The following is a 25,233-nucleotide window of genomic DNA, read 5'->3' as shown; positions in this document are numbered from 1 at the left end:
AGGCGCAGGTGGGGACACAGCAGCGAGCAGGAGGCCCGAGTCCCTGTCCCCGCGGGGCTCTGCAGTCCAGCAGGGGAGGGGACAGACAAACAAAGCCACCCTGTTGCCAACTGGGTGGCGACAGCTCTGAGTAACACAGCGGACAGGGGACCCAGGCAAAGGACAACTGAGCCAAGGTGTCTGAGCACACACGGCTGATTCTAGATGCTGAGCCGCCACTTTAAGGGTGTAAGTGACTACTTCACTGGGAATAGCTTTTGGGTGACATCTACAATCTGCTCATTAACTCAGCAGACGAGGCCACCCTTGGGCTGATCTCTTGAGCACACCCAGCCCTGTTCTGTCCTGCATTCACTAGTATCTCCATCTCTGCTGGGAGTTTCCCTAACAGGTACCTGGAGATGGGCAAACAAGACACACAGAAGAGGTGTGGACCACTGTAAATCCATCGCCACCCAAACACGCTAACAGGAAGCACATGGGACGCGTCCCTCCGTCTGGCGCTCTCGCTGAGCACACCCTCGGCTCCTGAGGTTGGTCACCCACTTCTCTGCACTGTCGAGCACTGCTCCGCGAGTGGACACAGCCCGCCTGGTGCTGGACAGACCCCGGCGTGTGTCCAGAAAAGCGGGCACAAGCATTCACAGTCTGCGGTGTGCCGTCAGTTCTCCTGTGTAGACATCTAGGAGCAGACTGCTGGGTTCCAGGTGAGTGCGCCGCTATTAACAAAGCCCATGCTCGACCACTGCGCCTGCGGTGAGGCCTGCCCAGCGCGGCACCCGTCTGGTGGGTGCGCGGGAGCGTCCAGGTGTGGCTTTAGGGGGCGCTTTCCTGATGACCCAAGAGGACGACACCCTCGTGCGTTTGCTGGCCATCTGCTTATCCCCCGTGAAACGTCTGTTCACACCTTTTGACTCTCTTTGTAACTGGGTCACTTTCTTCTTACTGAGCCTGTGGAAGTCTTTTATACTCCAGATACGAGTCCTGGGTCACGTACACTACAAGTGCTTTCTAGCTCTATGGCCTGTTTTCTTATCAGTGCCTTTTGAGAAAAGCAAATCTTGAATGAAGCGCAATCTATCATTTCCTTTCGTGATTAGTGTTGCTCATGTCCTAAACAATCTGCTACTCCAAAGTCATAAACCTTTTTCAAGCTGTTTTCTTCTAGACTTTTTATAGCTTTCCAACCAGGTCAACAACTCGTCTTGAGTGAACAGGTGATGCTCAGTATGAAGCAGAGGTTGGAGTTCATTTTCTCCCAAACAATCGTGCAGTTGTCACAGCACTGCTTGTGAAAAGCATTAACCTGTGCCCGTGCAGAATCACCTTGGCACTTCAGTCCACCATGAGCTGAGCACCTCGACGCCTGCCTCACACACTGTGTGGACGCTGCTGGAAATCAGACTGTTTCTGCCATGTTCTGGGCCCTCTGCATTTACAACTGCATTTTAGAATCAAATGGTTAATTCCTGTTGTCAAAAGCTGCTGCAATTTTGGCTGGGACTGTACTGACTCTATGGATCAATCTGGGGAGGGGGGACGCCCGCAGACGGCAACATACCAGGGCAGCGGGTGAGAGCTCACACTTAGCTTTCCCTTGGTTTCTCTCAGCAGTGCTTTCAAATTTTCAGTGTAGGTCTTGCACACATTCTGTTAAATTATCCCTAAGCAGTATGTACCTCATATTACTGTAAATGGTACTGTCTTTTAAAGAGGTTTTATTAGTGTAACTGCCTTTGATATTATATTTGTATGCTTGTATTTAAACTACTTGTTGGTAACATACAGAAATAAAGCTGATTTTTATATACTCACTGGGAACCTGCAATCTTGCTAAACTATTTTGATCTAGTAGCTATGTAGTTTTCTTATGATTTTAACATACACAAATAAGTCATTTGTAATTAAGGAGATTTTACTTGTTTCTCTCAGTTTTTTATCGGTAAGAGTACTGCTAACTACAGGTATTTCCCCTTCAGAACCAGCGACTGATGTCTGATGTTAAACCACACTTTCCTGTAATAAAACCCCCTCTGTTTACGATGTACAGGCAATCTTGTTATATGACATTTGCTTTGAAACTGACAATCTGTTCCAACACAATGGATATATTAGGGAACAACTTCCACATAATACAAACCTCACAATTTCTTACACGTGATGAGAAACGAAGTCCACCCAGCGGAACCAGCCGCGGGAGTGCTCCCACGGCACCCAGCTCAGCCGTCCAGCCACAGGCCACGGCCAGCCGCTTCCCGGGTCCTCAGGCAGCACCCCTCCACCACCACAGCAACATGCAAGCTGCACCCGGCCAAGGCCCACTTTCCCAGCTTGGGTTCCGGGGCTCGGCTGGTGTGGTACTTTTGATTTCTCAGCCAGTCCACGGGCAAACGGAGGCGGCTTTTACCACTGTTCCCTGTGTGGTAGAGGAAGGCTCTGAGCGGGTCCGCTTCCCCACGAGCCACATGCGTGCACAGCATGACGACTGCTGAAGAACAGGCATACGCCGCATCATGCTGGAACTGAGTGCAACAAGCCATTTCATAGCGCAGGACTTGCGACCATCTTACTAGGGTGTCAGGTCTGCACTCAAGAGGAGTCAGTCCGCTTCTGTAGTCGTCTGCACAGGGCAGCGCTTGGCCTGACACTCTCATCACCAGAGCGTCTCTGCGCAGCGTTCCGTGTGCCTTAAAGGAATGTCTACCCTGCAGCTGTTCGGCAGTCCTGGCAGCTGCACCACACCGTCTGATGGTATAATTTAAACATTCTGCGTGACCGACTTTCTATCTGCTCCCTCAGTTACTGTGAGGAGTGTTGGAAACTTGTTCGTACTGCTCTTGTCAGGTCCTGCATCAGGCATATTTAAGATGGTGCTGTTCTGAACAGCCCCCTTTCTCGTCAGGATAGGACGTTCCTCACGTCTGGGATTAGTCGGGGGCTTAAAGTCTGCTTTGTCTGACGGGAATGAAGACACCTCAGCATTCTCACGAGCGGGGCGTACGTGGTAAGGCCTGTTCCTCTGTGTCTCGCTTGTTTCTGCACAGAAAGGGCCTTCCTGGGCCCGCGGGACCCGCCTCCCACTTGCCGTCCATGGGCCCGGACGTCGCCCTGCTTCTCATCTCCTCTATGCTTTCATCTTTCTCCACTCTCTTTTGGACTAAAGACTTGTTTACATTCTGTTTTAACGAACCGACTGGCTGCCAGCCAGATCTTCATTTTTCCAGTGGCCACTCTGATGTTCACAGCTTGCACGGTTAACCCAGCGTCTCCCCTTTGAGCACTTTCTGTCACCTCACCCATCCTGGAAGCTCACAGCCGCACACTTTTATCCACCCCCTGCCCGCTGTGTGATCCTGCTCATCTGACCCGTGTAGGTCACACACTATCGATTATCTCTGAAAGAAATAAAAAGCAAGAAGTCTTCTACTTACCAACCCCACCTGCCATTTCCAGTGCTCCCCTTCCTCCCCCAACCTGAAAACTTCATTTCATCTTTCTTATGGTATAGTCTGATACTCATCAACTCTTTCCACTAATTTACAAGAAAATGTCTTTACCTTCTCTTTCCAACTTCCATTTTTAAGAGTTGTGTTTGATGAACACAGAATTCTCGGCTGTTTTTACTTTAACTTTAACCCATCCTCCTGCAGGGTTCATGTTATTCCCGCTGCGCCGTCAGTGGTCTCTGTATGTGCTCTGTATCTTTTTTCCGGCTGCCTCTGAGGCTGCCCCGCCTATCAGTGGTTCTCACCTTCTGCTCCTGGGCCCTGGTGCACTCTCCTATGTACTCTGCTTGGCTCTCTGGATGCTCTCCATTACCCCTTTTCTTCTGCAGTGAATAACCTGTTAAGTCCATCAGAAAATTTTTCATCTCAGGTGCTGTATATATTTTTAATCTTTACAAGTTCCATTTTCTTCTTTTCTGGATCTATTCCTACTGCTTGATTTCTCTCCTGGCTATGGGCTACTTTCTTCTCCCTTCTTTGTAGATACAACAACTTTTTGCTGGATGCTCAGCATTGTGAGTTATACTGCAGATGTCTAGACATCAATGTCCTTTAATAAGTGATAGGCTTTGCCCTGGCAAGTAGTTAGATCATTTGTAAATGAACTTGATCCTTTATGGTTTATTAAGAAGTTCTGATAGGGAGGGTGTAGACCAGCCTCTCCGTGAGGTTACCCCTCCTCCCACGCGAGGGCTCTCCTCAGTGTCACAGGTGTTCTCGCCCCTGGCTGGCTGAACTCCAACATCTCCCAATACCTTTCCAGTCTTCCAACTCCAGGCAGTCTCCAGTTCAGCTCTGCTCCTTCCTGCTGGCTGTGTTCTGCCGGACTTCCTGGAAGCTCCCCACCCTCTACCAGCACACAGACCATGCAGCCTAGGGCGAGAGGGAGCCCCAGGGGAGAGGCAGCCCCGGCGCAGACGCGCAGAGGGAGGCGGTCTTGTCTCCAGAACTCTGCCTGTGCCTCAGCCCGAAACTGCGGTCTTCTTCAGCCGAGACCACCTGCTCTGCTAGGCTCACTCCTCCCTGGGGAAGGGGCAGTGGCAGAAAGTTGGGATAACTTTACAGTTCATATAATTTTTTCCTTCTCTCAAGTATCCAAGTCCTGCATCCAGGTTCAAAGTCTTAAAAGGGCTGTTTCATACATCTTGCCCAGCCATCTGGTTATTCACACCAGGAGGACTGGTCTGGTATAGTCATGGGTTCAGCAAACTACAGTGCTCTGGCAAATCCAGCCCACTAGCTTGCAAACAAAACAGCTTCACCAAAAGCTGTAAGGCTCACAATGCCTTAAATACTCACTATCTGACCCTTTGTAGAAGATCTGTCAACCCCTGAGTTATTTCATCAGGGCCGGAAACACAAGTTAACAGTCTGACTTGAATGAAGCGAAGGAAGCGTGTCACAGGCTGAACTGCATTTCTCTTCCTACTAGAAACCTGAGTCTGCACGATCATCATCATCATGTAATTACGCTCCTAAAATATGTCACTAGTCACTTGTCTGGGTCCAGGGTCCCACACTTCTTTTTCCATCTCAGATTTGTGAACTGTTTATCCCAGGAAACAATTGCTTGTCCCATTCATGCATGACCACCCCTTCCTTTTCCAGTGGCATCTTAGCATTTGGGGAGAATTCTGCAGTTATTGATATTGAAATAAAATGTGACACAGTAAAGAGAATTAACTGTTCATCAAGTTAACTTTGTTATGGACATGCTAAAGCTCAATATACATGCCATAATCCATGATAAAATGCATTCTGATATAACAGGAAGAAATTTCAGGTAAGCACTCAGTTTCAAAGGACTGTAAGTACTCATTAAAAAATATGTGTAGAGTAAGGATTGTCCCTTGTTTAAAATATATCTACAAAAGCTAGAGTTATTTTTATGAGTATTAAATAAACAAACACACTTCTAGTTAAATATATGTTACTTTTAAAGTACAAAAAATTACTGTAAAATTCAGAAGCCTAAACCAACCACCGACATTCATCATCTCATGGACTCTCTGGGTTGGAAGTTGGGGAGTATCTAAGGTGGGTCCTTATGGCTTGAGGGTCTCTCTGTGGTCACAGTGATGTCAGCCAGGAATGGCGGTCACCAGCAGGCCTAACTGGGGCGAGGACGGTTCTGAGATGGGAGCCTCAGTGCCCTGCCTGTGGGACTTCTCCATGAGGTACTGACTGTCCCCCCGAGGGACTGCTTCAGAGAAAGCGAGGCACAGGCCAGTCTCTCTAGGTCACGCATCTTCACCTCTGCAATGTCCCACTGGCTGCCCGGGGAAGCCCTGCTCTGTGGGGGAGGGACTAGAAACGCCGTGGACGGCAGGCTGCAAGGATGGGGCGGGGCACCGTAGAGGCTGTCACAGCGAGCAAACCCTCTCACTGCATACAAACAAGAAAATGATAGAACAACTTTCCTTTTGTACTCCAGGAAGATTCTCTAGAGAATTTTTCCCCAAATTCTCCAGGTGTTTGACTCTGTCCACAGAGGAATCCTGTGACTCTGGAGGCCACACTGTCACACCCAAGGGTAGGAAAGGGAGGTGTCCACAGAGTCAACAACTGGAAGGCACAAGTGAGTCTCTTACCGACCACCATCAGCGTGAATTCAAAACCTTTTTTCACTGATTTTCGGTGAACCTGATTGGGAAGATTTGCAAATCCAACATATCCAGGAGTTTCTGGATTTATAAACTGAGTTGGTTGTTGCTAAAAAAAGAACAATTAAACACCTTATTAGTTGCTTTTAAGATATTATTAAACCTGTGACAAACATAGATATCATTAGTTTTCACAAATCAAAAAACTATACACATAAATCAATACTTCCAAAAAGTCACTGCTATCAGAAAGCTTAAAACCATTTAAAAAACCAATCCAATGTCATTTCATACCTACAGGCCAACCTTAAATAACATTTCTGTTAAGCAATTAAGCAACACACAAAAGATACATTAACTCATCTCAGTACAGTTTCAATCTTGACGTGAGAAACTGTCTATAGAGTGAAAGGAGAGTCAGTCAAACTTACAAAGTAAGGCCCAACTGACAGTGGTTTCATCCATCACACTCAGCTAAAGAGCAGCTTCCGAATATAAAGACTCCCAGTGTCAGGAGTGGCGCATCTGAGAGGAGAAGCAGGAAACAGCCCTGTCTCCTGCGGTGGCTCAACTCCCCAGAGTGGAGCCCAGGGTGAGGCAGGCCACCGAGGGGCGCCATGCTGGGAATCCCACTCACAGACTGAGAGGACGCCGACAGCCTGACACGAGGGGACACCACACAGCGAGGGCGGGGACACTGAGGCGTCTAGGCTGTGGCTTACTGAACGTGGCAAGAAATCAAGATGCAGCAATAGAGACTCATTAAACGCCAAAGGCAAGATTTAGAATGGTATTTCCTTTGATATATATTAACATATTCACATGTGCATGCACACAGATATAAAAACAATATTCACAAATGTTACAAGTGGTTATTCTGAATAACGGAATTATGGCTAATTTTTATTTTCTTTTTTGCTTATCAAAGATCCACACTGATGCCTACATAAAATATGAAAATTACTATGATGTTTCTGTATCACAGTAAGAAATACCCAAAGACTTAAAAACAAAAGGCAAAGAGAAACAATAATCTTGCAACTTTAACCACAAATTCTGCTTTCCTCAGCATTTCTTTTAGAATCAACTTCTTTCAGAGCTCTGGGCTAATTTGTAAGAGCTGACATAAGCCAATTTATCAAGTCTGAGAACCCCATCAATTCCATCATGATAAATTATTACAATTTTAAAATTATTATTTGAATAGTCTGCTAGGCATAATCTGAGGAGGCTAAACAGATCATCATTAATGCTTTTAGAAACAAATTGAAAATCTGAAGAAAGAAACCTCAAATCTTTAGGATGACAAACTAGAACTGTCTTAATGAATCAAACATTAGTTATACAATGAATCATATAAATCTTGACTATAAAAGGTTTGAAAACAAAGCAGTTTGTCCTTATACTGTGGATACATGATGAAGTATGATCTCTTACCTTAGACATCTTTAGTAAAGTTTCGTCAATCTGTTAAAAAAAAAAAAGTACATTCATACACACACACATATTTATTACAGTATGAACTGATATGCAATTACAGATGAGGCGCCAACAGCTTCTGTTTCACTCAGCTTCTCATTACATCAAATACTTTTCCAGAAATGATGAAATTTTCACCTCATTATACAAATTAGGTGTAAAAAATTAAGCTAACGAAAGTGACCACTTACATGCACGTGTACATACGTATCTTCCATGTTCTCAACAATACCTTTTTAGTACTGCTTACACGTTAGGCACCACATATGCAGGAGGAAAAAAAGACAAATCCCCACACCCTCTGGAATTGTGTGATTTCCTTTCTCTCTCTGAAGACTTTGCACACGGAGGAGATTCCTGTTGGATCCTATCTGCTGCTGCCTCCTGGGGAGGATACCTGACCTCCGCGGACTAGACTCTGATCCTGATGCACACAGGGCCAGCAGCTACGCTTATAAGTAAAGGAGAAAGGACCGAAGATACCTGAGGGTTTGAACCCTGGGAGGCATGGACCCTGTTGGCCAGCCTTGGTAACAAAGTCAGAGATGTGAATGCAGTCCCATCTGATTCTTTCTGGTGCTTAGAAAACTCCTTTCACTTTCCTGACTCTCCATATTACCCATATGGATACATTCATGCCTGAATACTGCACAGTTTCCTTTTTGAATGGAAATGGTCCCAACCAGCCCCGAAAAAATGGTTAAGCTAGGATTTGTAACTCTGATTCCAAGGCGATGTCATGGAAGACAAGGGCAGAGCCTCCTTCTCCCTTCCAGGTGCCCTTGAAAAGCCAACCGGAGGGGAGGAGGAGGATGTAAAGTGCTTTTTCCTAGGGCAGATCATCACTGAGAGTGGGGGGAGTGCTGGGTGAGCCGAGCACATAGGACGGACCATTTCTGACCAAGGAGACACGTAAAGCTCCATCCAGGTGGCCCAAAACACTTCAGCCAAGGCAGCAGAACTAACTCAAACCTACAAGACAGCAGAATGCTGGGCAACCAGAGAAGCAGGAGATGAAGGGCTCCTTGGAAGGGAGAACCAGAAAGGCATCGTCGAAGAGCCTGGGAACAGATTGTGGGTGTGAGGACCCCAGGGTAAGAAGACAGGGGTCCCCTTAAGCGTTCCCTCTTTCCCTGCCTCCAGGATGAGCTTAACAGGGAGGAGAACGATCTGAACCAAGAGAACAGCATCACTGTGATGAAGATGCAAGTTGTCGCTGTTCAGTCACTATGTTGTATCCGACTCTTTGCCACCCTATGGACTGTAGCACGCCAAGCTCCTCTGTCTTCCACTATCTCCTGAAGTTTGCTCAAACTCCTGTCCATTGAGTCGGGGATGCCAATCATCCATCTCATCCTGTTGCCCACTTCTCGTCCTGCCCTCAATCTCTTCAATCTTTCCCAGCATCAGGGTCTTTTCCACTGAGTCGGCTCCTTGCATCTGGTGGCCAAAGTTTTGGAGCTTCAAATTACAGTATTCCAAATAACACTTTCTGGACCTAAAATCCATGACTTCCAAACTCAAACTGAGGTAGCTGAATTGAATGAAAGGTCACAGTAGAGACCTGAAATGTGACATGGAAGACCAAATATAAGACACCTGAGAGCACGAGGCAAACAAGAGAGGGAGATCGTGGGTGGAGGACAGCCTCAGAGGAGACAGCGAGGAAATGTACTTGTTAGCAGCAAGACTTCCTCCTGTAACTAAAAGGGACCAACGGAGGAAAAGAAAAGAGTAACAGAAGAAAAACCTCCCAAGAAGAGCAAGCCCAGGGTCTACCTGGAGCTGTGTAACACTGGATTGAATTAAGTCTCTTGAATAGAAGGGGCATCCTATGGGAATACTGTTGACAGTCCAGAATTTTAAATATGAAACTTCTGTAGCAAAACCTAAGAGTTGGGGGCAGGAGCAAGAGCAGAGAGCTAAGATCTTTAAGAGGGAGAAGGGAGCAGTCAGATGGAATTCAGATGGTCCCAGCAGAAGCAGCAGCTGATATCTTGCTTTAGATAATAAAGAGATAAGCATCTGATAATGAAAGAAAAGGGAAGGCAGCCATTAAAAAAAACTTACTTCCAAATTAAGAGAAAAATATGGAAGAGCAACTTCATTAAACCGGTAAAAATATGGAAAAGAAACAGAAAAATTCAAGAGTATCAGTCATCAGTTTAAATGTGAATTCTCTCCTTAAAAGAGGAGACAGGTTGGGGTGGGGGGGTGGGGAGGGACACCAGAAAACCAGGGTACATTACGTGGAAGAAACACGCTTCAAAAAAAGTAGCTTAAAAAAAAAATGTTGAAAACAAAGGAGGATGATATGAAGCTAGTGCAAACACAAAGAACAGGGAGAGATACTGTTAGTATTAACCAGGGTGGGATTTAAAGGAAAGTGTGACATTTATAAAAGGAACAGTTTATAAAACTAAAACATTCATAAACCTGTACCCATGGACACTTACATCAGATAAATACATAGAACAAAGACTAGGGAAAATACTGTGTGAACTTAATGAAAGTACAATTCAGGTGGAAGGCTTTAACAGCTTCTCCCAGGATTGCACAGACTCTAGTAAACACAATATAAGCAAGGACAGAGGACTGTTACTTTCAGTCAGTGTTCACAGGTCATACTCTGTTAAAACAGACAAAAAAGAACTCCTAGTTATTCGGAACATTCCTGGATAGCCCTTGGGTCAAAGAGGGTAACAAAAGCAAAGCCCTAAGTCATCTAGAAAGCCAAGGAAAGAAGATAAATGCAAAAGGAACGGGACACAGCACAGGCTCTCACGGACTCAGATGGGATCTGGGTTCTTCGTTATTGAAGAACAATGAAAATAAAGAACTGGAAAATAACCCAATAAAAGAGCAAACAAATCCAAAGCTGGTTCTCTGAAACAAATCCCTCAAAAGTTCCATTAAGGAAAAAAAATACTGAAAAGAAGGTATAATCACAGTCACAGGGACCACAGGTATGAAGACGGCCACAAACTTGAAAATCCAAAGAAATGCATGACTTCTTAGACACTGTAAATGACCAAAATTGAACAAAGAACCTGACTAGACAAATACCACTGAACAGCAGAATAAAGAATCTACCAATGAAAAAGGGACCACAACCGGACAAAATTAGAACTCAATTTCATCCAAACCTGAACAGATAAATGCCTACGCGATCTAAGCCACTACAGAAGAAGAGGAAGCACTCCAATTTATTTTACGAAGACAGCACAACTCCAGTAACAAACCAGATGAAGAAATGGTGAGCAAGTGGGCTGGCTGCCGGTCAATCTCGCTCAAGAATATGAATGTGAAAAATCCTCAATGAAACACTTGCTACCAATTATAACCCAGAAATGGACCAACAGCAGCTATCAATGCAAGCTGTTACAACAAATTAGAGAAAACCATATGTGAATACACGCTGAAGACTAAGGTGATAAAATTCAGCAACCAACTCTAATAAAAACACTAAGCGAGGAACCTGCTTAAATACCTTTCAGAAACCAATGGCAAATGTTATTCTCTAAACAATAGATGCTAAATTATTTAAGTTACAACCACTAATCGGGAAGGGATGCCCATTACCACCATAGTTACCTTAAAGCACTTATGAAAAATTCAAAACATATACAAAAATAAAACAAAACCCCAGTAACACCCTCAAATATCCCCTCAGCCACTGTTCCCATACTTGATTATGAATACTAGATAGTTCTAAAAAGTTCTATTCTGTACTAGCGATGAATACCAAGAAATGGACATGGCAGGGGGGAGGGGAATGCCATTTATAATAGAGTGGAAACAAAACAAATGCAGCAACAAATTTAGAAAGAAAACAGGCCTTGCAAAATTAATTCATTTTATTTTTCCTAAATTAGTACATAAACGTGGTCTAATCCCAGATGGACTCCCTAATGATGTTTTTTGTATCCTTTAATGACTGGATAAAATGACTTTCAAGTTCACCTGAAGAATAAACGCCTGAGGAAAGATAAGAAGACCAGCTATCACAGGCATCTGATTCAAGACAAGCCAGAGTGGCAGAAGACTGTTACCCGGTCTCTCTGGAGCTTCCGCACGCCTGCTGTCACTGAACTTGGGGCCCCTGCCTGTGCTCTGACCAACCTCAAGGGAGCATCCTGATAATACCGGGACCTGGAGCACACGGGAGCCCTGGACTAGGGCTACCCCACAGGCAAGAAGGGGACCATCACCCCTACCAGTTACATCCCACCAAGACTCATCCTGATGGGCACGCATGGGGAAAACGAGAAGACTACTATCTGGGACAGGATGTGAATTCTTAAAAAACACTTGTCTTCTTTTTAATTTTACCAAGTTTCTCTTATCACAATGCATTTCTTTCATACAATACTAAGGATTTTTCCCCCTGAAATATAATTTGGATGCACTATGATTTCCCAACAGTTTAAGTTATTAACTGATTACTCTAAGATGAAAGTTGAAAGAAGTTCAACATTCTTCTGTTGAACTTAAGTAGATGCTTATCAGTGAGAAAGTCTCAATCCAGCAACACAAAAAATGCCAAGCACTGTGATTAGTTTAAACCTTGGAAGAAGATCAATCAGATCCCCAAACTTCAGAAATTTGGTCAAAGGAAAACTTTATGCACTCAGGTTGCCCTCATTCTAAATAACAGAAATTGCTTAAAGTTCTCTCCTGGACCCACAGCTTCCTTCTTCCAGACAGCAATAGCACGCCAAAACACAGAAGCCAACTCTTCTAAAGCAAATGGAGACAGAGAACATATGGCTAAAACTCGATTCTTGGCAACACAAACTTGCTTTGCTTAGTGGCATTTATGTGAATCACTGTACCACCCCAAACCACCCTTCACTGACATGTCATCCTTGTAGTTCCATACATTATCCTAATGTACAAATGATCCTGCAATGGAGGACCTCAGGGTCTGTAATCCCTTATGCAGAGCCCCTGGAACACTTAGCATTTTATTTTAGCCTTTGGGTCTGAAAGTACACCACAAATGCTCTTCATAGCACAACGGCAGCACCCCACAATCAAATGCCTTTTCTCTAATGACAGTATGACTACTAGCACAAAATGAGACAACCAAGATGATAAAAATGGCTTCATCCCAATTCTGCCGCCAAATGACTTCTCACATTCTTTTCTCTCTGGAAAAAAAAAACAAAAACAACTTTTTCTTTTCCAGCAGTTTTTGTCTTTAGAGTTGAGTACAAAAAGGGCCTGAATCACATTTATTAAAGACCACACAGGGAGGTTTGTGCCTATGGGTCCCATCCCCATTTCCGTAGGTCACTCTGCTAGTTTAGGAACTGTCAGAATGCAAATTGGACAGAAAAATGAAAAAAAAAAAAAAAAAATTTGGATAAAGTTAATGTGGCAGAGATCACTGCCAAGGTTCATTGAGAGTTAGGAGGCTGCATGATGCAAAAAAAGCCTGAGTGGGAGCTACCAAAACCGGAAAGAACGGAACCTCAGACTACAAACGGGAGGAGAGGGTCTGCATGACCCCACACCATCGCTATCATATCCCCCCAGGATGGGGGACTGCTTTGGGCCCTGACTTTGTCTGGAGGTATCGTGACGATCTGAGTCGTTCGAGAGAGCTCCGAAAGTTGGCTACGGGCGGGTCACCATGCCAGGCAACGAGTAATGCTGGGCAGGTCCGCGCACCTGCCCCTCGTAGGACAGCGACCACACGGAACAGCAGAGGCTGACCTCCGGCCAACACCTCCTTCGGGGAAAGTCTAATCTGGGCCGAATCCGGGGCAACAGAGACAGTACCAGGCAGCGAACGCTGGAGACAAGCGGCCCCAGACTCGAGGCAAGTTCTGGACCAGGACAAACAAGGACGACCACAGCTGGAACTAACAAGTCAGCGTGGAGGGGCCCGCGGCCAAGTCTGGGGGGCCCAAACAAGGTGGGGGAGACGAAAACTTGGCGGAAAGCCAACCGGCGGTCCTCAGGCCTTACGGAGCCGCACGTCGGCCGCCTCGGGCCACTTCGGGCCTGCAGAAGAGATCCCCCTCCCCCGGCGCTCCCGCCCGCCCCCGGAGTCCGCGCTGCACCGGCCTTCTCCCCCCAGTCCTGTTCACCGCCGAGCGGAGGGGCGGCCGGGGCCCCGCGCGCCTCCTGTCGGCCAGGGCGGACGGGAGGGGGAAGCGCCCACGTCGGCCCGACCAACACCGTCCCTTCCGGACCACGTTCGCCCGCGAGCGCCCGGCGCCCGGGCCCCACTGCTGACCACGCCCCGCACAACTCCCCCGGGGTTAGCGAGGGCCACTCGGCTTCCCCGCGGACACACCCCGCCGCCTCCGCCCGCGCCAGGGCCCCGGGGACGGGAAGGGCCAGGGACTCGCACCGGCTAGGGGAAGGGTGAGCGGGGAGGGCGGGGAGCGGGAGAGGACCCGGGGGTCGGGGGGGAGGACCGGAGAGTGGGGCAGGCCTGGGGAGATCCGGGGAGCGGGGGTAGATCCGGGGAGTGGAGGGAGACCCAGGGAGATCCGGGAAGCGCGGGGGGGATCCGGGGAGCGGGGGGAGGCCCAGGGAGATCCGGGGAGCGCGGGTAGCCTGGGGGGAGGCCCGGGGAGGTGGGCGGAGGCCGGGGGTCGAGAGGGCCCAGGAGCCCAGGCCGGCCGCCCCTCCTCCGCCCGCGTGTCTCCTGGAGCGACCACGGCCCGGAGCGGGCGCCGGCCCAGCCGCGTCGGCCCCTAGCTCGCGCCTCCAAGGCAACCGGGCCCCACGGCTACGTACTCACCGCCGACTCGCAGAAGAACTGAGACCGACCGACCGCTCCGCCGACCCGCCCAGCGCCCGCCGCGCGCTCGCGCCCTGCCCCGCCCCGCCGCGCGCGCGGGCGGATTGAGTCATCACGCCGCCCCGCCCCCTTGCCAACGCTTTCCTCCCCGCCCCTTCCCGCCAGCCTCCAAGTGCGCAGGCGCAGCCTGGCGCCCCCCTGGTTTCCGCCCTTGCGCAGGCGCCGAGCCCCTCCCACGGCGGTTGGCCATATAGAGGCTGGGGGGTGGGGGGGAGGTCAAGCGTAGCCTCTTCTCCTTTACCAAGATGGCGGCTCGTCCCTGTTTCGCCACAGTTCCTACCTTATGAGCTTGATTTCCTTACGCTGATAAGAGAGGAACAGGTAATGTAACACTTTGCCTTGTGGATAACTAGAATGAGGGAAGAGAGTTTCTTTAGATGGAGCTTAATGACCAGGGAAGAGGAGAGAGGCGGACGGGGGGAGGGCAGCTGGCCGTAAGAGTTCGGAACGACCACGGGGAGGGGGACCTTTCGCCTCTGAGTCTCTCCTCCAGGAAGATGGCGGCAGCACCGAGCAGGGAATGCCGGAGCTTGGCCGGGGAGGGACGGCCAGCGGCCCGGCAGGGCTGCTCTAGCCCTGGGCTGCCGTCGTCTCGGTGATCGGCCCTCGCCTCCATTGGCTGCCGCGGGTCACGTGGGCCTGCGGCTCCTGCGCGGACCATAGAGTTGGGCGCCCGTCCCCGGGGACGTGGCCTTCTTGAGCCCAGGGCTGGGGCCAGCTCCTGACGGGAGGGAGGGCGGGTGGGCGGCCCCTGTCTTCCGTTAGGTGAGGCCTGGGGGCTCCTCCGAGCCAACTGCGGCTCGGGGCGCGAGGGCGACGTGCCCGGCGGGGGCCGGCCGAGTCTGGTCGGTTTGCCCCCGCTCCCGCGACCCGCAAGCCCGGCAGCTGGCCGGGAGGCTGGGCGCGAATGCCTCGACTGTCAGTAAACACGACTCTGGAGTTTCCGCTGGGCGCCCGCGCGGCGCGGGGAGCCCGAAGGCGTTGTGCCCGAAGGGCGTCCTGACTAGGCGTCTTTGGGAAGTGAAGCGCTCAGGGCCGGGCGTCCCCTCCCGGCCCACTCGGGACGGGGAGGGCAGTCCCTGCGTGGCGTCCTGGCGCCACGTAAAACCGGTGGAAGGCCGGCCTCTGTGTCTTATTAAATAGCACGGTCCGAAGGAATGTAGATGAGTCTTAACGGAATCCTCAGGAACAGGGTGGTTTACCCTTGAGGTACTCGGTTCGTGTCTTCGGCTGCCCTCAGGATCGCCGGCACCTGCGGCGGTGCCCGCAGCAGGACACGACGGGATGGGCGCTTCCTTGGCAGGTGGCTCTCTGAGGCCCTGCTACGACGGGGTGCGTCACAGTTAGGATTTTGTCTGAGGCAGCTGCTAGTGCTCTTCCACAGAACAAGCTCCATGTGGGTTTCTGGGAGCAACCTGGGCTAATGAGACGTTGGACGAAGTCTAGTGCTTAGGGTGGTGGTTGATGACTCTGAGCACGAAGCACCCCCACGCTCAGCTCAAGAAGTACGGTTTATATTAGAGTCCTAAAGTAGTTCAGAAGCTGTTGGGTTCAGAATGGCTTCTGTTGTTTGAACTCCCAGTTCTCCAGATCTGAGACATCAACCACCCGCTTATCACGAGAGTTTTAGGTTTGGAGAAAACTGATCATACCCCTTGGAAGTCTTGAAGGACATTTGAAAGCCATTGGAAACACTGAAGATGAAACTTGCCTGTAACTGCTGTTAGTTCCGTCTGTATCATGACCTTTCAGGGCTTACCTCCTCTCTAATCAGACTGAGGTCACCTGAGTGAAGGAAAGCACTCCTAAGATGTCGCTGGCCCACATTCCTGGGCACTCGAGACCCCGCTGGATCCTTGTCACAGTGCGCCCTCCAAGGGGCCAGGCTGACCTCTCAGCATTCTTATAGGAGAATTTCTTCTTGAACCATCAAGTATTTTGTTTCTCCTTGGGTTTTATTGTTTGGGATTTCTGGTGGTCTGACTTTCACCTCATGACTTTACTTCAAGGGTAGAAAATATTTTTTAAAAACTTATATGGAAATGGCAGTGTGCCATACTCTTTAAGATTTCTAAGGATGCGTAGGTAAGGAGGACATAGACCTTTTTTTTTTTCTTTTTCTCGGGCAGTTTGTGGTCTTAATAGGGGAGATTGCCTTGTAAAGGAGTAGGTTACAGTGTTGTGAATGCAGCAATGGAAGTATGTACAAGGTATGGAGTAGGAAAGGGTCTTCCCTGCTGGCTCAGATAGTAGAGAATCTGCCTGCAATGCAGGAGATCCGGGTTCTATCCCTGGGTCAGGAAGATCCCCTGGAGGAGAGCATGGCAACCCACTCCAGTATTCTTGCCTGGAGAATTCCATGGACAGAGGAGCCTGGTGGGCTACAGTCCATAGGGTCATAAAGAGTTGGACACAATTGAGCAACAAGCACTTCACTTGCGTGAAGTAGGAAAAGGGGGCAGGGATTGCCTGTTTGAAAATCTTCACAAAGAAGAACATTGTGCTGAAACTGGGGTTTTGAAGATGAATAGGAGTTTTTCCAGGTGGACTGTGCTAGAAGGGACTAGCGTATGCAAAGGGGACAAGCAACTGGTATTGGAGATGGCATACTCTCAAGAGGTTGAGAATTTGGTATACTGCTTGTTTTAAACCCTCTGACTTGGTGTCACAGGGTTGGTGAACACTCTGACTTGGACAGGTTTTCAACTGATTACACTGTCCCCCAAGATGACTTGGTGATGTTTAGTCACAAGTGGATCTCACAGATTCGCTGTTAATGACTGAGAACCCTTTATAAAGTGCCACATGGTGCTTACATATTTATATATTTGGTGTGACCGATTTAGCACACATTCATCTCACAGGGCTGATGATCAGAGAAGGGCACTTTCTTTTCCTATGAAGAAATAACCCGGCTCCTGGAAGAAACAGAGCACACAGCTCAACTCTCAGTTGCTGACTTTTGGTAGCAAAAAGTCCAAGATACATGTTGTAAAACTTTTTGATCAAGTATAGAAAGAACCTTAATGTATCTTTTCTCTTGAATTATAAAAGTGCCACAACATTGAACATTTGAAGACCAAGAAAAGAACTAAACTTTTTGCATGTATATGCCGTTTAAAAACTCGATTATAAAAAATTCGATTATATAAGTTATTTTGAGCTGAAGTAAGATTTTCATTTCTTTTTACCTTTTTGTATTTTAATATCAGAGATATTTTAGGGATGATATTTCTAGTCAGCTGCTGTTTACCAGGCGAGTGAGCGTTCCTTGGTACCATTTGATGAGCCAGACTTGTCTAGGCACACTGTTGTGTTAGTCATCTTGTTGATGCTTGCTGTTAGTTTGATGGTAGTGCATTGGCCATTCATGCTCTCCCCTAATACTGTTTATTGGCACTCATGGTTTTTAAAGTTAAACATTAATTTTACTTCAAACCAGGATTATATCTTCATGCACCTTTTAAAAGGTCAAATAAACCTGGAAAGACTTGAATGAAAGAAAAACTATCCGTTTCCTTCCTCTGATCACATGTCCTCCACTGCAGAACACCTGGCTTTATTTTTTTAATTTATCTTTATCTGGAGGATAATTGCTTTACAGTGGTGTTGGTTTCTCCCATACAACAGCAGCAGTGTGAACCAGTCATGAGTAAATATCCATAGGTAAGCCCTACCTCTTAAGCCTCCCTCGCGCGCCCTCGTCCACCCCTCTGGGTTGTCACAAAGCACAGGGCTGAGCTCCGTGTTACACAGCAGCTTCCCACTAGCTATTTTTCTTGTTGTTCAGTCGCTCAGTCATGTCCAACTCTTTGTGAACCCCATGGACTGCAGCACGCCAGGCTTCCCTGTCCTTCACCCTCTCCCAGAGCTTGCTCAAACTCATGTCCATGGAGTTGGTGATGCCATCCAGCCATCTCATCCTCTGTCATCCCCTTCTCCTCCTACCTTCAGTCTTTCCCAGCATCAGGGTCTTTTCTAATGAGTCAGCTCTTCACATCAGGTGGCCAAAGTATTGGAACTTCAGCTTCAGCATCAGTCCTTTCAATGAATATTCAGGTTTGATTTTCTTTAGGATTGACTTGTTTGATCTCCTTGCAGTCCAAGGGACCCTCAAGAGTCTTCTCCAACACCACAGTTCAAAAGCATCCATTCTTCAGCTTTCTTTATGATCCAAGTCTCACATCCATACATGACTACTGGAAAAACCATAGCTTTGACTATAACGGACCTTTGTTGGCAAATAAATGTTGTCATACTACCTATTTAACATATAGTATATATTTCAATGGTCCTCTCTGTTTGTTCTACCCACCTCCCCACCCCCAATGTGCCCACAAGTCTATTCTCTACCTCTGTGTGTCTATTCCTGCCCTGCAAATAGGCTCATTAGAACCATTTTCCTAGATTCTATATATATGTGTGTGTAAATATAAAATATTTGTTTTTCTCTTTCTGACTTGATTTTACTGTATATAACAGGCTCTAGGTTCATCTACCTCATTTCAACTGACTCATATTCCAGGACACCCGTTTTTGATGCCACCTCTCCCATCTGTGCCTGACTTGCTCACTTACTCCTCTTCCCTCCCTGTCCCACACATCGTCTCTTCACTTAATAGGAGATGCAGTATTTCTTGTTTTCATTCACCCCTCTGCCTTTGCTGCGCAGACAAATGCCCAAAGTAGGTGCACTTTGGTGCACTTTGCTTGTTGGGTATTTAGTATTTATGACTACTGGTATACTATTAACAGCTGTGCTAAATGGTATGATGGGACTTCTGGAGTTTTTGTTTTCCCTAAAGTTCATATGAGTGGTTTTGGTTGTTTTCTTAGTTTTCTATGTATTTGCTGCTAAAATTAAACCCTCAGTTCACCAGTTGTCTAAATCTCCTTCAAGAGACTCCGTCTTTCATCTGATCAGGCTCTGTTGGCCCAGGCCTCCTGCCTGCTGGAACCTCACTGCAGGCCTCACTGCCTTTGGTTTCCTGGAACCCGTCTTTCTCATTCTTGATTTTTTTCTCCCCCCTCTCATTTTGATGGAGCACTTCCTCAAGGAATTGCCTGGCGGATAAAATTTTGAGAGCCTGGATATCTGGAGTGCGTTGTTCGGCCCTTGTACTCAAGTGAGAGCTTGGACATTGGTTACCCCCATTTTCCATTTCTCAGTGTTAGTCTTGAAGTGTTAGCAGTTCTGATTCTTGAGCCCTTATATCTGACTGTGTTTTCTTCTTTGAAGCTCGCAGGATTTTGTGTGAAATGCAAAATACACAGTGCAGTGATGTCTCTTGCAGTCTGTTTTCATCTAATGTCTTGCCGGCCTTTTGGGCTCCTTTATTTTGGAAACTTCTGATTTTCAGTGCTGGGTGTTTTCTTGATTGATTTGATTTCTTTCTGTTCTCTCACTTTCTAGAATTCAACTATTGGACCTTCTGGATTGGCAGTCTGATTTCCTTAGACTTCCCATTTCTTTCTGGAAACATTCTTATAGCCCTTGTATTGAATTTTTCTCACTTTATTTCTTAGCACTTTCTCTTAATTTTTCTGTTCCTATCTTATAACCTTTCATGGATGTAATATCTTCTTTGATCTCTCTGAGGACATTAGAGAGTTTTCCCTGAAGTTGCCGCTTGCTTTTGGTTGCTTTTTGCGTTGGGGTTTTGGCTTTCAGGGGGTCAGAGCCTTTTCAAGGCTCTCCAGTGAAGTTTGCTTGCCTGCTTACATGTCAGAGGGACCCTGACTTCGTGGTTGGTTGGGGCCTGCCTACTGTGACACTCACTGTGGAGGCACCTGGCTGGGCCGTTCCGTACAGCACCCTGTTGGCTTCTTCGGGTCTCTCTGGATTCTCCAGAAAAGCACCCCCCAGACTCTTGCCTGGCTTCCCGTCTTTAAGGGGCCTCCAGTGAGAGGAGAAGGCCAGGAGCTCAGCAGTGGCTGTGTAGGAACTTCCTTCCCCTACCTGCAGAGTGGCTTTCCAGCGCTGCTGTTACTAGCGTCTCCAGGGCAGGGATTCAGGTTCCCTTTTCCAGAGGGGGTGAAAACCACTGCCTTCAGCCAAGAGCCTGAGAGGCAAAACAAAACAAAAAATGGTCTTTTTTTATAGTGTTTTGTTAATACTTTTGTCTGGGCATCCTTTAACAACGTTATTTTAGCTTACAACTTGAGTTTTGTTTATATTCCTTATTCTTCTGTTTGCTCCATTGTTTGTAGCCCAGCTATGCATTTTACCTTGTCTTAAATGTGTGCTCAAGCACCCTGGTAGGAACGTGGATGGAGGCTGTGAATAGGTCGGTCTTCACAGTCAAGAAGTTCACATGGCAATGTGCAGAGCAAGATTTTAGTTGCTTATGATTGAAGATGACATTAAAATCATATTTCCCCTACAGATGGGAAAAATAAACATGAACATTTTAGTTGATGAGAGTGAGGGGTACAGGTACACCCAGATGTCATGGAGTGTTTCAGTAGCTTGGTTCAGTTCAGTCGCTCAGTCGTGTCCAACTCTTTGCGACACCATGGACTGCAGCACACCAGGCCTCCCTGTCCATCACCAACTCCCGGAGTTTACCCAAACTCATGTCCATTGAGTCGGTGATGCCATCCAGCCATCTCATCCTCTGTCATCCCCTTCTCCTCCCGCCTTCAATCTTTCCCAGCATCAGGGTCTTTCCCAATGAGTCAGTTCTTCATATCAGGTGGCCAAAGTATTGGAGTTTCAGCTTCAGCATCAGTCCTTCCAATGAATATCCAGGACTGATCTCCTTTAGGATGGACTGGTTGGATCTCCTTGCAGTCCAGGGGACTCTCAAGAGTCTTCTCAACACCACAGTTCAAAAGCATCAATTTGGCGCTCAGCTTTCTTTATGTTCCAACTCTCACATCCATACATGACCACTGGGAAAACCATAGCCTTGACTGTACGGACCTCTGTCAGCAAAGTAATGTCTCTGCTTTTTAATGTGATGTCTGGGTTTTTCAGTCGAGGAGAGAGGAGCCTGGGGGTTGAAGCCCCTGGCAACAGTGATTGAGTTTTTTTTAAAAAAGATTAAAAAAATAAATAAATGAAAAAAAATAAGACGGAAGTGTGGCTGAGTTAAGGCCACGCCGTGTGCACTGCCGGAGTCCTGCTGTCACAGCTACCGAGGAGGCCCTGGTAACAGAAAATCCCCCCAGCTTACTCTGCCAGACCGGGTTAAGCGCTCCGCGTGTGAGGTCCCGTAATCCTCACAGTGACACCGGAGCGCGGGTACTAGTGTCCGCTCCCTTTGCAGTTCGGGGATGAGCACACCGCAGGGATTCGGGGTCTGCCCTGGTCCTCAGTCTCAGAAGTTCGCACACTTAAACATTCAGCCTAGACAGCTTAGCTCGCGTGTCCTCTCAGCATCTCCAGAGGTGATAGAGCGTTCAGGGCTGGGGCCGGCCAGGCCTCTGCAGCAAGGTAGGCATTCTGCCTCAAAGTAGACGCTGGAAAAGTGTTCTGTGCCTTTTAGAATTTTTATTATCATCGAGTCCATCTTCAGGCATTTATCTTTCAGAAAGTGCATACTTGTCAGCAGGTTTCCTGGGAGGAAGTGAACAAATCAGGGCCCCCAGGCCTGCATACACGGAGCGCACAGGGCCGGCACCTGCAGTGACACACGGCCCCTATCGGCTTGGCTCTCTTTCCACTCTGCTGGACTCGTCTTCCACCTTCTGTTGCTGCTGCCCAGCTCCACCACCCGTGGCTGCCCCCCACCCCCCGGCATCACCTTAGGACTCCGCAGGCTCTGGGGTCGCCCCCTCTTGGCTTTCCCCAGCTTTGTCTGGGCTGCAGGAGGAGCCGCTGGTAGGCTTGTTCTAGTTGTGGAACCCCAGCTGTGGCTGGCGCCCTGTGTTCAGAGGGGTGACCTAAGTGGGGACAGTGTGGCTTCTGCACCGTGTGCTTGACTCATTTTGCTGAGTTGCAGGGGCTGCTGCAGGCCGTGGCAGCTTTCGAGGCGCGCTGGCCCCACCACCCCTGGAGGTGCTGGTGTGGGCTCTGCCTGCACAGAAGGGTCCGGAGCGGCCTCCTCCGGGCAGGTGTGGGCCTGGGCCAGTCCGCATGGCCTCGTGTGGCAGGTCAGCTCGCACCCGGGCCGCTGAGTGTCCTGCGGCCCTGTGTCTGTGCTGTCCCACCTTCACCTGCTCCGTTGCTTTCTTTCCGCGTCTGGCAGCTGGTTGGGGCGGGGCTGAGCATGGGGACCGAGCTCCCGAGGTGGGGCAGTAGCCTCTGCCGAGATGGGCAAGGAGGGCCCTGTGTCTCAGCGGCGGCCGCTCTCTCGGCGGGCAGGGTGCGCTGTCTGCTTGCCTCAGGTCAGCACCCCCACTCAGAGCTTCTGGACAGGATGGACTGGCCCAGGCTACCTCTGGTTTCTTTGTGGAGGGAGGAAACAACTTTGGTCAGAGGCTGTCTGCATGCAGTGTTGGCTCTGCTGCTTAAACCGGCGTGCCCTCCAGGGAAGTTCCGTGGGCCCCTCCCGCCCCCCAGGTATCATGTGGCCTGGGCGGCTGGGGTTAGACAGAAGGGGGCTGGGAGGGAGGGCTCTGCCCTGGCCCCCCGCATCTGTCCTGCAGACCCTGGGCATGTGCTCCTGGGGGAGAGCAGGCCGCTCGAAGGTGTCTGGGGAGCACCGCCTGCCTGGCAACCTCCCTGCCCCTCGGGAGGCACCCCGGACCCCTGGAGAGCCCTCCTGATGGGGTTGCCACAGCAGACCGCCTGGGGGAGATGGCCCAGCGCAGCACTTGCTGCCCTCAGAAGGGCTCGGCCCCTCAGCGCCAGGAGAGACCAGAGGGGCAGAGACAGCCGTGCAAGTGTAGAGTTAGAAACCAGTTTGGAAAAGGTGGTGTGCGTTTGGCATTTTCTGCTGTTTTTGAGACTCTGGTTGAGGTGAGTGACTTCAGAGAAGCGGTTCTGCCCCTCAGGGCTCACTTCTTAGCAGACAGGGTGTGGGTTCTGATGCCTTTAGAATGTAGAGCCGAGAGCATTCGTCCTTGCTTTAACTCTCTCTCTCTAAAATTAAGGAAGAATAAAGGATAGGATAGGTGTTCTCTGTTCTTTCTACTTTTCTGAAGTATTCTTCTGACAGTTACGAGCCATGCTTCTCTTGGTGGTGTCCTGTTGCTTGTGAATAGGAGGCTATGGACTCTGTCTGTTGGGACTGTAAACTCACCACTCTTCACCACTGTGAGGTGGTGCCCTTACCCTTGGACGTAGGGTGTTAGGTGATGACAGTTTGGGGTGGACTCCCAAGTTTGCTGGCCATTGTGAACAAAATCAAAGATAATGTATTATCCTACTTGGTTTTATTTTCTATGTGTTACTGGCTTCCCTGGTGGCTCAGTGGTAAAGAATCTGCCTGCCAGTACAGGAGATGCAGGTTTGATCCCTGGGTTGAGAAGATCCCCTGGAGAAGGAAATGGCAACCCACTCCAGTATTCTTGCCGGGAGAGCCCCTTGGACAGAGGAGCCTGGATGGCTGCTGTTCATGTGGTTGTGAAGAGTCAGACACGACTTAGTGACTCAACAACAACTATTCATTTCACTGTTACATGGTAGCTTTCTCATTTCATTAATACTTGGCTCATTTATAAATATCTTTCAGATAGAATTACTGAATTATATTGGCAGTTTTGACTTTTTCTCCTGAGTATAAGATTAGTTAGGTGCTCCTGTCGCCCTGGCTTGAATCAGTGTGTGTGAGATCAACTTGAAGAACAATTTTTTTCCTTTAGAAACAAGGCTTCTATTTTGACAAGTTTGCTTTTGCTTGGAGCTGACTCTCCCGCCCCTGAGACCAAAGTTCTGTGTTGCCTTTGTCACCGCAGCAGTGAGCTCAGCAGAGCTGCCAGGCTGCCTGTGACCCAGGCCCCTGGGCTGCTCCAATCAGCCTGGTGGTTTCTGCAGCATCCAGACCAGGTCCAGCTGCAGGCAGAGTGACCTCAGACTTGCTGCTGTTGGGGGCTGTCCCGTAGTTTCACAGGTGCTGGAGATGAGGATCGCGTTCCCTTGAGATTGGTGCGTGTGGTTCTTTCTGAAAGATGGGGCAGAGGCGATAGGATGGTGCTGCTGGGAGAGGCAGCCTTCTGTGATCTTTGGAAGCACCCTCGGCTCCCCCCGGCCCGGGAGGCGCGCTCGTTCCTGGAGCGGTGAGGCGTGGCGGCCTCTTGTCCTCCGTCGCTGGGGCTTCAGGTGTGCCTGCCTGCCAGTGCTGCCATGGGCTGGAGTGCCCGAGCGTGAGCTGCAGTCCTGACTTCCTCTGGACGGCTCCACACTGTGTGCGTCGTGTCGGGACTAAACCTTTGAGGGAGACGTGGCGTGGGAGGGCTTCCTGCCCAGTCTCACGTGGGTAGTTACTAGGTTCCTGTTATCTGTTAGTCTGTGGCTTCATTGAAGGTGTGTGGTTTTTGTTTCACCCTGTTAAGAACTTGTTTATATGCACTAGGAGGCTTCTTATGGGGCTCTTTTAATTCCACAGTGTCCCTTTTCTTGTCTCCCCGTCTCCTCACCCCAGTCCTGCAGTGGTGGTGCCGTATCTCTTCTCTTTTAGCCGTTGCTGATGGGGTGGGCGGCCTCCTTGCCCAGCCTGAATGTCTTCTGCTCTCTCCCTGGGCGACGTTCCCTTCACGCGGCGTGGCTGGTTCCGTGCTGCTGGCTCAGTTTTGCTTCTTGGTCAGAGAGCAGACTGTGATTGGTGGCTGGCTCCAAGGGCGCATCCTTTCTGGACGTGGTGTCTGAAAAGCTCTGAGAGCGCCTCTGGACCCTGTCAGGCCTCCTGCCTCCTCTGAGGGCGCCCACTGGCAGTCTCTG

General features: G+C 49.0%; 2 protein-coding genes across 3 annotated transcripts in view; one reads left to right on the top strand and one right to left on the bottom strand.

The window, feature by feature from the left end:
• SEPTIN2 (septin 2) overlaps positions 1-15,683 on the bottom strand; it is a 28,678-nt gene extending 12,995 nt beyond the window's left edge. The window contains exons 1-3 of one of the 2 annotated variants that reach the window (XM_020913199.2): positions 15,611-15,683; positions 7,547-7,576; positions 6,098-6,218 (exon numbers count right to left, since the gene is read on the bottom strand). In XM_020913199.2, coding sequence (XP_020768858.1) covers positions 6,098-6,218; positions 7,547-7,555 — 130 coding nt within the window. In that variant the 5' untranslated portion in view covers positions 7,556-7,576; positions 15,611-15,683. Of the gene's footprint in view, positions 1-6,097; positions 6,219-6,540; positions 7,521-7,546; positions 7,577-15,610 lie in introns of those variants that run through there. The other variant, XM_070463698.1, reaches the window with a different exon arrangement.
• Positions 14,559-25,233, top strand: part of HDLBP (high density lipoprotein binding protein) — a 55,865-nt gene continuing 45,190 nt past the window's right edge. The window contains exon 1 of the mRNA XM_020913197.2: positions 14,559-14,729. The gene's annotated coding sequence lies outside the window, so the exon portion shown is untranslated. The remainder of the gene's footprint in view (positions 14,730-25,233) is intronic.

The sequence above is a fragment of the Odocoileus virginianus genome, unplaced genomic scaffold (genome assembly GCF_023699985.2).
Source record: "Odocoileus virginianus isolate 20LAN1187 ecotype Illinois unplaced genomic scaffold, Ovbor_1.2 Unplaced_Contig_5, whole genome shotgun sequence".
In the NCBI taxonomy this organism is placed as follows: Eukaryota; Metazoa; Chordata; class Mammalia; order Artiodactyla; family Cervidae; genus Odocoileus; species Odocoileus virginianus.
The sequence above is the reverse complement of the archived record's forward strand: the minus strand, read 5'-3'. Positions and strand labels throughout refer to the sequence as shown.